The sequence below is a fragment of the Bremia lactucae genome, linkage group LG1 (genome assembly GCF_004359215.1).
Source record: "Bremia lactucae strain SF5 linkage group LG1, whole genome shotgun sequence".
Taxonomy (NCBI): Eukaryota; Oomycota; class Peronosporomycetes; order Peronosporales; family Peronosporaceae; genus Bremia; species Bremia lactucae.
This window is the reverse complement of record NC_090610.1, coordinates 11,068,631-11,083,125: the sequence shown is the minus strand read 5'-3', so window position 1 is coordinate 11,083,125 and position 14,495 is coordinate 11,068,631. Positions and strand designations below refer to the sequence as shown.

General features: G+C 46.3%; 5 protein-coding genes across 5 annotated transcripts; 2 read left to right on the top strand and 3 right to left on the bottom strand.

Moving 5' to 3' along the window:
* Positions 1-76: 76 nt before the first annotated feature.
* Positions 77-274, bottom strand: CCR75_004989 (uncharacterized protein; the record flags this gene model as incomplete). The annotated part of the gene is made up of 1 exon (XM_067963074.1): positions 77-274. One exon carries the CDS (start codon positions 272-274, stop codon positions 77-79), a length of 198 nt encoding a protein of 65 aa, XP_067820160.1.
* Positions 275-1,190, bottom strand: CCR75_004990 (uncharacterized protein; the record flags this gene model as incomplete). The annotated part of the gene is made up of 2 exons (XM_067963075.1): positions 275-699; positions 815-1,190. 2 exons carry the CDS (start codon positions 1,188-1,190, stop codon positions 275-277), a joined length of 801 nt encoding a protein of 266 aa, XP_067820389.1.
* Positions 356-601, top strand: CCR75_004991 (uncharacterized protein; the record flags this gene model as incomplete). The annotated part of the gene is made up of 1 exon (XM_067963076.1): positions 356-601. The coding sequence occupies one exon, from the start codon at positions 356-358 to the stop codon at positions 599-601; it is 246 nt and encodes an 81-aa protein (XP_067820144.1).
* Positions 1,191-1,463: 273 nt separating the features above from the next.
* On the bottom strand, positions 1,464-1,981 carry CCR75_004992 (uncharacterized protein; the record flags this gene model as incomplete). The annotated part of the gene is made up of 2 exons (XM_067963077.1): positions 1,464-1,783; positions 1,825-1,981. 2 exons carry the CDS (start codon positions 1,979-1,981, stop codon positions 1,464-1,466), a joined length of 477 nt encoding a protein of 158 aa, XP_067820391.1.
* An 8-nt stretch (positions 1,982-1,989) lies between these two features.
* CCR75_004993 (uncharacterized protein) lies at positions 1,990-2,250 on the top strand (the record flags this gene model as incomplete). Its single annotated transcript, XM_067963078.1, has 2 exons — positions 1,990-2,034; positions 2,116-2,250. The coding sequence occupies 2 exons, from the start codon at positions 1,990-1,992 to the stop codon at positions 2,248-2,250; spliced, it is 180 nt and encodes a 59-aa protein (XP_067820390.1).
* Positions 2,251-14,495: the final 12,245 nt, after the last annotated feature.

Genomic DNA, 14,495 nt, shown 5'->3' with positions numbered 1-14,495 from the left:
ACGTCGAACGAAATCAAAATTCTTTTTATCAAAATAAGTCAGAAAGATAGCTTGGACACAATCAATCGGGTGAATTTCACGTTGAAAATGTCTCCTCAGGCGTGATATCCAACCCGTAATCAGCATTTTGAACTATACTTGCCACCAGGCTATCCCAGCTGATTTTATTCATATGAGGCAGCAACATTTGCCAAAGCGTAAAGGCAGCGCGACAAAGGATTGCATCTTGACCTGGAGGTAGAACAAACTCGTTCAGCTTAAACTGTTCGGTCATTTATTTGCCAATTTTGAACTCTGAGAAATAATTGCGGCGACTTGGCAGATATATTACCAAACAGCATCGAGTTGATTTGATATGTTGTCGTACGAGATCTTCACAAATCACAGCCAACAGATTGCAGAGAACGGATGGTGTGCGACAATAAATCCATCCATCCATTTTTTGGTGAAGTATGCAATACACAATAATGTCTACAATCAATGCGTGGACAAGATTGTAGACGAGTTTGCACAAACATTGTGGGTAGTGCTTGCTAACCATGGCGATAATGGCACTAATTACCATGTCTTGTGGCAGGCCAAGCGAAAAATCACAAGCTGACGCGTCGCCTGACATCGGGATTATTTGAACTGCTTCGAGCTTTGCCGATACCGAAGTGTGGTCAGCACTGAGAACACCGCAAGCCTCGTTCAGATTCTCTGACAAATTAAAGCTCACTAAGATTGCTTTTTAGTCATCCATCCTGTCTGCAACTGCTGCTCCAGTAGCTTCAAGCGTGAGTGATCGCAGCCCTTCATCCAGGATGGCCATGACCGAACAGCTTTTTAACGCTATCCCCAATAGTTGAAGATGCTAGTTGGCATCGCAATTCCGTGAGCACATAAGCTTGGACGTCGAATTTTCCGCAGTGAATCAGACCTAGCAATACAAGCAGAATAAAGGGAACTCGAGAAATGTTGCCTTGACGCGCCGATACAGACCCTAAATTACCATGAGCCAAACATTTTTGTCCGATGACAATGTCCACTAGAAGATCAGCGACGTCGACAGTGAGTGTGTGGGCTTCAAATGATAGGCACATCATCATCATGTACTTTTTTGCTGCGAAACCATTTCCCTCGTATTCACCTCGAATAATCTTGGCGCAGCTAAGCGGATGTTGTAAATTGTCGACATCATCAGACTCCATCGAGGACGCACTGTACCATTATACAGCCTGTTCATGATTCTTACTAATTGCGACTGGCGAGACGGCAATTCCACTGATGCCAAAATTTGTGTTAGGTAGTTCAAATTTTCAATTTCCGTAATGCCAGAATGAATTGATTAGCTAAGCTTTTTTCACACTCTCGAAAAATAAAGAAAAAAAACTGACGCGCCACTCATTTATGGGGTCGTGAACTGAAGGAAATAGCAAGAGATCCATTAAATTATGAAGATAAGCCCACGCAACAGAGATGTGCTAAGCGTTCATATGAGCACTTGCACAATTGATATTCCGGATGTGAAGTTTGATCGGTAATTTTGGGAAAGTATAAAAACGGCAGAAAAAGCTTACGTTAATCTGGTCCTTGGGACCGAGAGAGCAAGAAAAGCCTGACGACGATACTGCGCAAGATGTCATATACTTCCCGATATGAGGCGATTCGACGTCATCTATATGGCCTCGTTCTCGATTGCTTCCTTTTTGTAAAATTTGCAAATACTTCGGAAGTATTGCACCCGACAGCTTCACTTGCGTGTCGAACGGTGAAGAAAACCAAGTACTGCTGAAAAGTGAACCTCTCGTTGTTGAATAAATGGAAAATTATGGAGCCCCTCACTCTTTGGCGTGGCACTATCAGAAGCTGAAGTTGAAAGGTTGCATTGGCGGTCCCATGATAAAAACGATTTAGGCTCATTCGCAGCATAAAATACGGGGAGCAAATCAAAATTATGCTTCAGTCTTGATGCGCGTAACTGTGATATGAACAAGCGCATTTGTAAGGATGTCAGTGGGAATGATTTTCATGCTACACTCGGACCTGGAACAAGTACGAGTATTACTCACGCTTTTATTCATGCATTAGATTTCGTTGGTGGGTGCGCATGCTTTCTTGCTTTTATTAGACTAGGTTACAGAAATGGTGGATTTCCACCCAACTTTTAAATTTGGAATGGGCAAAATATCCGATCTCATAGCGTTTGTCGGTGCCGGACTTAGTCAAAGCATCGCTTGTCGCTCTCACTTGTGCGACGCTATCGTGTAAAGGTAGTGGAATTTATTTCACAGTCCGTTTCGCCAAGCTGTATGTCAATTTCTGTGTTGGATGGAGTTGTTTTAATGTGAGAAGCCAACGTGCACCATTAATTTATCCTTACCACTTTTTTGGCGTGTACAATGCACAAGTGTACCCACTCTCGCTGCATCTTTTCTGTATATTCCACAAATGAACTTTAACTTGATGAACAATGTTATGCCCCCGTGTTGTGGCTTTATTCGACTTCTTACGGCTTGGTCGGCCTCCAGCTCGTCAATGTGTGCTTTAGATGCTTAAGTTGCAGAGGATTTAATGCTGGAATTCTATTACCATCCGACCGATTTTTTTTGCCAAGAGAGGATATAGTTGCAGCTTTGGCCATCCAGTTAGATGTGCTTGCAGCAACTGTTGCACTCTTCAGTTTTCGTGGTCATAATGGACAGGGTGTATCGGCAATCTTAAATAATGAAAATTTATCTATTAGTAAAAGTGGTTCTATTGAATTCATCGATTGAAGATACAATACACCCGCCATATCTACAAGCAATTGCATGATGTGATTGTCGTCTTCCTTTATACTGCAGAGTTTATCCAGTGAGATCAACTAAGACTTAGGTACAGCATTCCCTCATTTTATGACGTGCTGATGGTCCATAAGCATTTCTGTATAGCTCTGAGCGTCGTAACGATGATCCAAATACACTATAAATTGGCGCTGGACGACCTCAAGAGTCTCATGCCGCGGCTCTGGCGTCTCGCATTGGCCCAATACGTCCAATAACAGCAACACAGAGTCCTTAAGATACGATACCTGCGTCGATTCGTTCACAATTGACTGCAGCGTCTGCAAATTGACCTCCTCGGCGTCTTGCAGCAGCGCGCGCACCACTGTATAAGTTGTTTAATGAGATGACGCAATTATTACAAACATGTATTGATTTGATCCTCTTGGCCGAATTATCCCGCCTAATCGTGCCTTGTAACCTTGGCGGAATTTGAAAATATTTGACTATTAAGTCAAAATCAATAAAATATAATAATGTTGCTCTTCTCTATTTATTTCCTCCATAGAAAGTGCAATTTTTGCTGAATATTTGGGCAGGCAAAACATCATTGTATTTTTATCGTATTAGTTGCTGAGAATTTCAATATCGTCGCGCAAGGAGGCGCATTGAATAGTTGATTATTAATTTATTAAGGGTGACATTTGTTGAAATATGCACAAAGAAGTTGCATAGGGCGACGTTTCAAGTTACGCGTAGAGAAGGTGCATAGGGCGACGTTTCAAGTTACGCGTAGAGAAGGTGCGTAATGCGATTTTTCAAGATACACACAAAGAAGGTACAGTGATTGCAAATTAAGGGCTCATTACTCACCTAGGTTACACTGTCGCATGCTCTATAACGTGTCAGATACTAATTAACTCCTATAAGGTAATTTAGGACAGGTAATCAGTGATGCACAAGTAGGATTAAGATAATACGTATTAGTTTCCCATTTACTACCTCTTCCATAAGCTTCCCATTCTACACCAATTTAACAACATTATCCCCACCGGAGTTCAGGAATTCATTTAATTTTATAGTATGGATTATGGTAAGTCGACGACACGGTCACAAACATATCATACAAATTGTAGTAGAACTTTAAATTTCATTTCCTTAGCGATGTTAAGAGATCTGGGCCCGCACCTGTCGTTTAAACTTTTTTTGCCATGCCTCTTGCTCCTCCAGCCGAAAACACGTACCCGTCAATTGCAACAGCAAAAAGAAGCCCTTGATGCTCACGCTGAAACCGAAAAGTACGATGTATGTACGATGCGCTCAAAAAGGTTCGGGGAGAGGGTGAATAAACCAATGAAGAGCGTGCTGTTCGGCTGCAAAATCCTCAACATCTCTACCAACTTTCGAAGAAACGATTCAACGTATTACCGAAGAAAGACCAACAGGCGCCACCACGCTTGCAAAGGGCGATGGACGAGACTTTAGCAGAAAAAAGGTCGAGTGGCAATGCAGCAGCTGTTTTATTAGCTCCTTGTCATGTACTCCATAATTTTTCGACCGTGTACTTCGCCGTGGACTTGGCAGACCTGTGGGGTCCTCCGGGATATGAGAAGCTTTGCAGGGACTCTGCGCGTCGAGACATTATCCTCTCCGGAGTTTTTATTATCCCCTCCGGAGTTCAGGGGTTCCTTTAAAATTATAGTATAGATTATAATTTTAAATGACCTCATCACTCAAAGACTATACCAGTAGAAATCGCCGTTTACCATACCAGAGATATCAGACCTTTATTCTTAATTCAGTCATTAAATGGACGGAGGGGGCACCTATGACTGACCCTGGTGTGACCAACCTAAAAGCAACGCTGGCAAGTAGGTCGCGCCCGTGTCCTTTCACCGACAGGTACACCGGTATCTGATGCGCCACCAGAGTTGTTTGTTTAACCACGATCCGCCTCTGAAATTATGGTATGATCGAAAAGTGACAAGTCTCCCTATATTAAAAGCAGTAGATAAAAGATCGTTTTAAAGAACTTAATATATTAATATATTGATACAATTTTTCTGCTCCCTAGAACGGGCTAAAGTTGCCCTACGTTACACAATCGCCGTTAAGTAGACTTTGTATACTTACGGGGATGGTCAATCACTTAAGTGAAGTAATTAGACCCACCACTTGAATGTGGTTCTACATTGTGACCCACCCTTGTGTATGTAATGTTAATGGGTGCATTCACATTAGGAGGGATGATGCCTAGCGTCATCCAAGATGCGAGGTACTTAGAATAATACGCTCGCACTACATATTAGTGCATATCTTCATAGATAGCATATATGATTGGTTAAAATAGGTTTTATATCTAGTAATATTAAATGTTAATCAGTCTGAAAACTTCTTCCTAGTTCACAAGTGCGCACGTGGAGCCGGATTACCGCTCCCGTGACGTCACTTAACTGAGGCGTCTAGTTTGTTGGGTGAGGTCGCTTAGGCGCCCACCAACTACCTCACTGCAGGTGAGAAAAGACGGTCAAACCGCTTCCTCACTGTGTGCTTAAGTAGAGCGTGGCCGCAATCGACGTGCCCGCCTACATTACGTAGAACTTGAAATTCTTCCCACAACCCGCAACTCTGAGCGTGTCAGTGAGGATGAGCCTCAATATGGATTGTTCTCATTTCCCCCACCTCCTCAAACATCATCGGGTGGTGGCAGAGCAATTGGCCCAGGGACTTGGGGGTGAACAAGCCCTGGCCAGGCTCTCAGGTAGTCCTTCTGAGCAACATGTTGCTCAATTGGAGCAGTTTGAGGCGTTCGTGCTTGGACAGCGAAGGGTCTCGTCCGAGGCACAAAGCCATGCTGCGGCGGGTTTGTCACTCAGACTCAGAATGATCTTAGGTGAGAGCAAGCTCGGAGCGAGGCTCTCAACAAGACTGATGAGATGCTCTCCGCCCGGTCGCATCAGCCGAGGCCCATTCGGATGGACCCATTCAAGCTCCATGAAACTGCAGCGCAACGATTGCCCACTAGCTGTTTGCCGTGAAGCATTACGGTGTGGCGCAGCTCATCGAGGACGACAGCCGGATGGTGAAGTTCGCATGTCGCATCTGCGCGGAAAGATCTCGGAGTGGGATTTCTTGGCGCTTATGGCGGACGGTAAGGCGGTGCCTTCATGGGCGATCTTTAAGACAAACATTCGCGCCATGTATTAGCCGCAGGACAACGAGGTGTTGCTTTAGGCGCGCTTCTTTGGGCCGCGACAGGCGAAGAGATCTCTGCAAGAGTATGTGCAAGAGATGCGCTCGTTGTCGGCATCCATTACCGTAGGTCCGATTTTGGAGCACATTAAGGTCCATGTTTATGAATGGATTACGGGACGGCCCAAGGCCTCTTAGAAAGGTGCCGTTGACGATGGAAGAAGCAATCCAAATTGCCTTAGTTGAGGGGCAATCCTTCAACGGTGCCTCGGCGACAGCATGGTATAAGCCGTCAGCCGAGAGGTCAGATGCTGCTCCCATGGAGTTGGGCAATGCAGACGTAGTCTGTTTAAATGCGGCAAGCACGGCCATATGATAGCTCCCTGCTATGCCAGGGTCCCTGCTGATGCGAAGACGCCCAGCAAGAGGACTCTCTTCCCAAAGGGTAATGGCAAAAACCACTGCACGAGACTCATGAGTTTTGCATCGACCACTGAGAGGTCGGGAAATGCAGGAGCGCAGTAGGGGCGAGATGTGTTTCTGACGCGGATTCTGAAGCTACCCCTAAGTTCAGAATTATCGAACAAATAAATAGCATAGTCCCTGAGGTCTCGAAATTTTTGTCCTCAACCCTGGTGGTCTTTAGCGCTCAAGCACGAGGCTATGACAATGTGATGACTCTCCTTAGCGACACAAACACCGCTAGTCTCTGTTTTAGAGCCGCGAGTCTTCTAAATTTCTGCGATGCAACCGAATCGACAAAGGAGGGTGCATCGCAGAATTTTGTAATACTCGCGGCTCTAAAACAGAGACCAGCCGTGTTTGTGTCGCTTTGCCAGGATGGCAAGCGTGAAGAGGCGACCATTCGTTTTGCAAACGACGCGCTCGTAAAGTCTGAAGAAGTTCAAGTAGAACACGCCTTCAGCTGTAATTACTTCTCTTATTAAGAGAATTTCACAGTGCTAGGGTATGGACGGTCCGTATGACCTCATCAAAGGCATGCCATAATTGGCAAAACACCAACCATGGAACAACTGGAGTACACGCACAGTTGCGGACTCTACGCAGGGCACCGCAAAGGGTGTGCTCCTGCGAGAGACATATGCAACTGATGTCGTGTCAGACGCAGTTGAGGGTGCGTTGACGAGATGTTAAACGTCACCATGTCCTACCCAGAGCCTAAAGCCTGGTATACTAGGAAGGGTACCGACGGGAAGTCAGGTGACACAAAGTCCTACCAAGCTCGGAGAGACTGGTGTAGTGAAAAGAACGATGACAAGTAGTCATGCGTCCGAATGTCCTGCATAGAGCCGAAACTCTGTGGTAGTAGACGACGAGCTGACAAGAAGTTATGCGTCGCATAAACCGACACAGTGCGTAGAGCCTGGTGCGGTTGCATCGGCACCCGTTTCCCAGAAAAGGGTCGTGGTGACTCGAAGAACGAGTTCCCAACAGATTAGGACGATCAAAGGCACGTCTAAACAAGTGACCTTTGGATCAGTCCCTCATAAAGAGGACGGGCCTTCGAACGAGGTGTTCGAGGCCGTCAATGACGAAATTGCGGAGGCATCCTCAGTTGAGATGCTCCGACAAGTCTTTAAATCTGCCGAGGAGATAGTTTTACTCCCGGAGATGTCGTAGAATTTGTTCCTGTTCGAACTAAAGGAATGAAAGATCCACGAAATAGTCATACCAGTTCCAAACAAGGACTTGGTGGCCTGTTGCTCGTCGTCTGCAATGGACGAGAGCGTCCTAGAAACGGACAAAAAGAAGCGGTACGCTGCTCAAGGCTGGGATGCCTTGAAAGACAGTCCGTTCTTTGAGGTTCTGTGGAAACATCGTGATGTGTTCCCAGAAGAAGTGCCGAGCCGCCTACCAGCAGATAGGGGCATCGGGCACGAGATAGGCCTCGAACCTGGCACCAAGTATTGTGTGACCAGGCAATGGCCGTTGCCGAAAGTCGATTATATCGATGAGTTCTTCGACAAACGAGCCAAGGCAGGACATGCACGTGAGAGCAAGTCTCCTCACTGCAGCCCGACCTTTCCTGTGCGTAAAGCCACAGGTGGATGGCGCGTGGTTCATGCTTACAATAAGCTGAATTCGGCGACCATATCGGTGCAAACGCCAATCCCGCGGAAAAATGTTCTGTTGAACTCCATGGGACAGTCAACTATCTTCATCGTGTCGGATTTGAAAGAGGGCTACTATCAGGGACTCATGAAAGAGTCCGATTTTGACAAAAACGGCATTAAGCACCCCAAGCGGAATGCTTTGCGAGTGGCTTGTGATGCCCCAAGGTTGATAAACGCACCGGCAACATTCAACCGAGTGGTGGCTCACGTGATGCGTCAGCACCGTGCCTACGCGCTATTACTTTGACGACGTATTCGTGCATAGTAGGGCCGAGGAGGAGCTGAGCGAAATAGAGTCGCAAAAGCGTCATTTAGACACTGTGTTGCAGACTCTGGAGGACGCTCAATTGCATGTGAACTAGCAAAAGTGCGTCATAGGGGTCCCCGAGATACCTGTGCTGGGCTGCATCGTCGGTACACATGGTGTCAAACAAGGTAACATTGGTAAGAAATGGCCAATCCCCCGACATGTGAAGGATTTGCGCCAATTTCTAGGGATCGCATATTACTTGCATAAGTATAGCAAGAATGATGCTGAGCGAACGAAATCATTGTCTGACCTCCTTAAAAAGACGCAGGATGGGTTTGGTTAAAAAGAACAAGAAGACGCTTTCACATCGGTGAAGCAATCTCTTATTGAAGCACCGGCCTTGGCATTGCCAAATGCGGATAAGCCCTTAGCGTCGTCTTTGATGCAAGCAGTTTTGCAATCGGCAGCGCGCCCATGCAAAAGTATGACGACGGCGTTCACCGTGTCCTTTCTTATCAATCCTGGCTTTTAAAAGCCGCAGAACTAAAATACCCTGTGCATGACAAGGAGCTACATTTAATAAAGTATGCTCTTTTGAAAGTTTCGAGTGCACCTGTTGGGCACCAACCTTTTGCGGTTTGTACGGACCACGCATCACTGCGGACCGCTATAAACTCACCGAACCTCTCGCCTGATAGCAAGATAGCTTACATTCTTCTCTGATTTAATTTCAAAGTAGAATACAAGCTGGATAAGTTGAATGTTTTTGCTGACGCGTTATCGCGCAGACCAGATTTCGAGGTAAGTCATCAGGAAAGTGTGTCTCGTGCTAAAGCATGAGTTGAGTCGTCAACGTTGGCAGCCGTGATTTAGGATGCCACGTGACGAATTTATTGGCCTCCAAAATAAAAGAGAGCTACAGTCAGGACGACCATTGTTGCCTGCTGTTGGATCACTTCGGTGGACAAAACGTTACCCTTTCGTCGCACTTGAAAGCTAAGCTAAATCGCTTTAGCTACAGCGATGGCCTGTTATGGCATCAGCTGTCACCTTGTGTTCCCTTGAGAATCTATGTACAGATCTCAATTTGATGATCCTTCACGAGATCCATGATGCGCCATCGAGTGGGCATCTGGGCCATGAAAGTACATTTTTAGAAGTGTCGGAGAAATTCTGGTGGCCACACCTATATCGATGAGTGGCCAACTAACATGCGCTATTGCGAACAGTGTCAGCGCGTTAAGCCTGCACAGTCCAGCAGTGCGCTACTGAAGCCCTACCGATTCCAACGGATTGCTAGATGTCGGTAAGTCTGGACTTCATGTTTGGCATGCCGCCCGACCATAAGGGTCGGACGGGGCTCGTCGTCTTCGTAGATAGGCTGAGCAAAATGGTACATTTAGCACCATGTAAAACATCGATCACAGACAAGGAGGCAGCTCTCTTGTTCCTGGTCATGTATACCGACTCCACGGGATGCCCGAGTCTATAGTATCGGACCGGGATCCACGTTATACGTCTGGTTTCTGGCGACATGTGTTTGAGCTGCTAGGTAGCAAGCTCCACATGTCGGCCGTAGATCATCCCAGACCGATGGCCACACAGAACGTGCCAATCGGGTCGCGGCGGATGTATTACGCACGATAGCGACTCCTAGAGAATTGAGCAAGCAATTACCCTTTGTGGAGTTCGCTATAAATAACAGTGTCCACGCCAGTATGGGTGAGACACCGTTATCTATAAACGGACTGCGCCATCCTTGGGCGTTATTTCTTTTGTGCGCAGCCCGAGTCTTCGTGAGGGAGGGCCCTCACTACGCTTGGTGTGAAAGAGGCATATAGTTTCGTCAATATGACGATGACCCGTGAGGGAATCATCTCAAAGACAGAAACTTCCCTAGTGACCCTGCAGGTTTGGCAGCGGTCAGTATGAAGGCACGGCAGGGAATGCCTGTGCTCTTAAAGAATAACGATGTTTCGTTAATGTCAACAACGTCCTATGATTGACCTCTCGGTGGTGTCATAGGTGAGATTGATGCAAAAAGTGTGAGCGAGGCTCAACGCTTTGCCGATGAGCAATTAGACATCACACGGAAAGTCTGTGACACTATGGCAAGCGCACAGGATAACGAAAAGAACATGCTGACCGAAATGTCGCAAAATAATGAACGCTTTTGTGTTGGAGATAAAGCAATATAAATAATTGTCACTCTACCTAAAAATGCAATCTATGCACTACCTGGAGGTACCACGAAGTTTTTGCCGCATTTTATTGGACCGTTTATGGTGGTAGAAGAGTTTGGAGACCTTAATTATGGGCTCACATTTCCCTGTTTATGAAGACGCACCCCGTATTTTACGTGGGTCGTCTGAAATGGTATGAAGATCCAGAAAAGATAACATTCCCCCATCCGTCTGAGGAGACCGATGGTGACACCGACTGTGCGTCGAGCGACGATTGGGTAAGGGAGCCGGGGAAGGTAAAAAACTTCCATCCGAATACTTCTCCCACCACGATAAGGACTGAGAGCAAAGGATACCACGCGGGTAATGTGGGTCCCTCAGCATCAACGTCTCCAGGATGTCAAGCTGAAGTATCAGGCGTTCATAGCCATGACGATCCTTCGCGCGGACATTCTGTAGATTTAAGGTCAGTCGCAAGACTTGACCCTCGAGATCCCCAATGCGTCGTTCAACAGCGCTTAACGCATGCGATTGAACGGACGCGGGTAAGGCAGCCGCGATTAGGTGGGCGACAACGCCACTCCTATCGGACGCCGCCTCCACAGATGAATGCGGGTGGGAATCAACGCTTCTTTGTTGGAAGGTTGCTTGCCCACCGCTCCGTGAGGCAAAAGTATCAGATCCTCGTCCAATGGAGAGGTTATTCGAAGAGTTTTGACTCTTGGGAACCAATCGATACTTTACGTATTGACGTGCCCGGCTTGATGACTGCCTATGAAAAGGACCACCAGCTGAGGCCTCTCCGCTAGTCTCAAATGGACTAGCAGAAGTAGCGTAGTGATAAGAAGCAGGAGGTACGGTACCGCCCATGATTTCTTTCACACGCAAGCGGGCGGCATAGATTCCCTGCGATCGCTAATTCACTGCATCGTAATACGGTTGACATCTGCGCGTGAATTCTGTCTCGTATTGGTCGGAGGTTTCATTTGAACGCAACACGACCGGGATCGGGAAATACGTCCAAGCGATTTCCCCTGAGCCTTCCGTGAATTAAAGACGCCATAATAATTATGAGCGTCTAGAGTAGCGCGCTCTAGAATCGACGCTTTGGCCCGTTGATACGAAGCCATTGAGATGGAGGGGGCATAAGTGATATGTCACTGTCACATAGCCACGTTCGAAACGTCTGGCTTGTGACACCGACTGAGCACGCTCACATGTCGCCGGCGGAGCCTTACATTCAGGCTCCTCTATGTCAGAACCACTTGGATTAACGGTCTGAGCATAAGACGTTCTCCTTTTACCCAACGGAGAAGCAGCTTCACCATTATGGACAGCGCTCTCATTAATGGTCGCTGCGCTGGCCAGCGCAGACGATGAGACAGCATTAGAATACTTTGTTGTCTCCATGTTATGAGCATGCGAGAAGTTTGGATGGGCAATGATGCGCCATCATCCCTTCTCATTAGCTCGCTGTCCTCATCACTTCTATAGAATGATGGCAGCGAGGTCGACTCATTGTAGTCAACTATGAGCGATGGACCTACATCCTCACTGTGAACGTGGGATGGATCATTCAGCCCAATTAACAGCGCGATAGCAGCATCAGTAGCTGTCGGCGTCTCCACTGAGGCGCTGAGCGACGGCGGCGTGTCAACGCGGCGTGTCAACGCGGCGCGTGCGCTTCATGCGTGGGTCTTTGCAGACGACTCGCCAGCTTGGCTCCTTTTATGTGGCATCTTTGGCGCCGTGTATGTAAACACAGGTCGCTAAAGTGACTGAGAGACCAAAAGCGGCGCGTAAAGCAGCTCGCTGTTCCTCGCTCCTCTTCGATGAATTTGTGAAATGTAAATTCGTTCTTAAAGGGGGGATTGGTGTAACGGGCTAAAGTTGCCATATGTTACACAATCCCTGTTAAGTACACTTTGTGTACTTAAGAGGATGGTCAATTACTTAAGTAAATTAATTGGACCCACCACTTGGGTGCGGTTCACATTGTGTATCTGATGCACATGATGCATTCACATTAGGAGGGATGATGCCTAGCGTCATCCGTGATGAAGGCTAGCGTCATCCAAAATACGAGGTAGTTAGGAAATATTTATGCAATACATATCAGTGCATATCTAGAGGGATGGCATAATAATTAAAATAGATTTTGTATTTAATAATATTGAATATAAATCAGTCTAAAAACTCCTTCCTTGTTCAAGTGCGCAAGTGGAGCCGGAATTACCGCTCCCGTGACGTCACTTAACTAAGGAGTCTAGTTTGTTGGGTGAGGTCGCTTAGGCGCCCACCAACTACCTCACTGCACGTGAGAGAAGACGGTCAAACCGCTTTCTAGCTATGCTAAGGTGAGCTTACGTAGACCGTGGCCGCAATAGACGTGCTCGCCTACACGAGGATTCTACGCTGCACTTTTGGAGGGAAACAGCCAAAAACAGGATAGCAACACTCAGAATTTTCTACAAATGCAAGATATTTGCTAACGTTAAATGAAATACAGCGCACTAATACATTAAATACAGTTATACTTTTGCGAAGCGATCGCTTAGCAGCTATAAAACTTTCTATGCACGTCGTGGTACTTAAGGTAATTGAAGGTACGTTGCCTACTGCTTTATCTGTGTAGGTTAGCTTGTACTAAAGCAATAGTAGCAAAAGGTGCTCCGTTACAGCAAAGAAAAGACCCTTTTTGCCTGCTATAGATCATGCATATCAAGACAGTCAGAACATGCACGTGATGGAGACTTTCAAGATTACTTGATGGTTATGGACAATTGTCAGCTTGAAAGCGATCAGAATTAGATTCGTTGCATTGGATTGTGAATAATAGTCATAATTTGTGATTATACGCCTTCTTTCAAGTCTGCTTTTTGTTTGTCTCCGTACGGAGCCCTTATCTAGATAATCGAGCTATCCTTTAACGTCAAGGGTGCGTCTACGATAGCGAATGTGTAACGGGGCACTGCGACTTGTACTTTTTCAGTACAAGTCCACTTCACACTGCTTCAGATGTGAGTGGTGCCTCTCGTTAGGTGACGTACACTGTACGTATAGAGGAAGACTTCTCTTAAGGCAAGTTAGCTTAAGAAGGTAAATTGAAAATGCATTAATATAGTTAAGTGTCTTGTTAATCTATCTTTGTAAATGTTGTCTTAACTATAAACTAATACTAAACATGTAAATGAATTCTTATCTATCTTATCTCGTAACTCTCTTTGATTACTTCTACAGCTGATTAGTCTGCGGAATAAATAGACATAATGGTCTATACCTATTTATGGATAAGAATTCAGGAAATTACTATTTAAAGTAATTTCCTCCAAATATTATCTACCTTTTGGATAATATTAATTAACAATCTTTTATTGTTAATTTCATGTAACGATACACCCCGTTACATCACCCCTCCCTTAAACGACAATCACTCTGAATGTCATTAGGTGGAGTGGTCGCTAAATGACCACTTAATTTTTAAAATGATTTTGATTGGTCAGATCCATCATTTTAAATTCCATCGCATGAAGGAACAATTCATGCGGGGTGAGGATAGTGTTGAACCTTCGGCTGCGGTTCGTGCAGCCGCGGGTGACGCATTGTTATCTCTTGCGGTAGACGTTCCGTCTACCGTAGTGTCTTCCACTCGCACAACACTTGGTGTTGCGAGTGCACGTGGTGATTCACCACGTGAGTACGACCCCTCTTTAGAGGTCGATTATGAGTGCGAGTCGGACGAAATGGCCGACTCGGGGAGGATGGAACAGTCGCCTGATACCCGTCAGGCGGCTGATTATGAGCCTTCGAATGAGACGGCTCATTCCGATAGACGTGTGAACAGTCTATTTGGTTCCGACGATGAGGATGATCCCTCATCGCCCGTACGATCTTTCGTACGGTCTCCCATACGATCACCTGCACGTGTTTCTGTGCAAGGTGACGACGGTGGCGTAAGCCATCGTAAGAAAAGTCCTCGTGGTACCCCTAC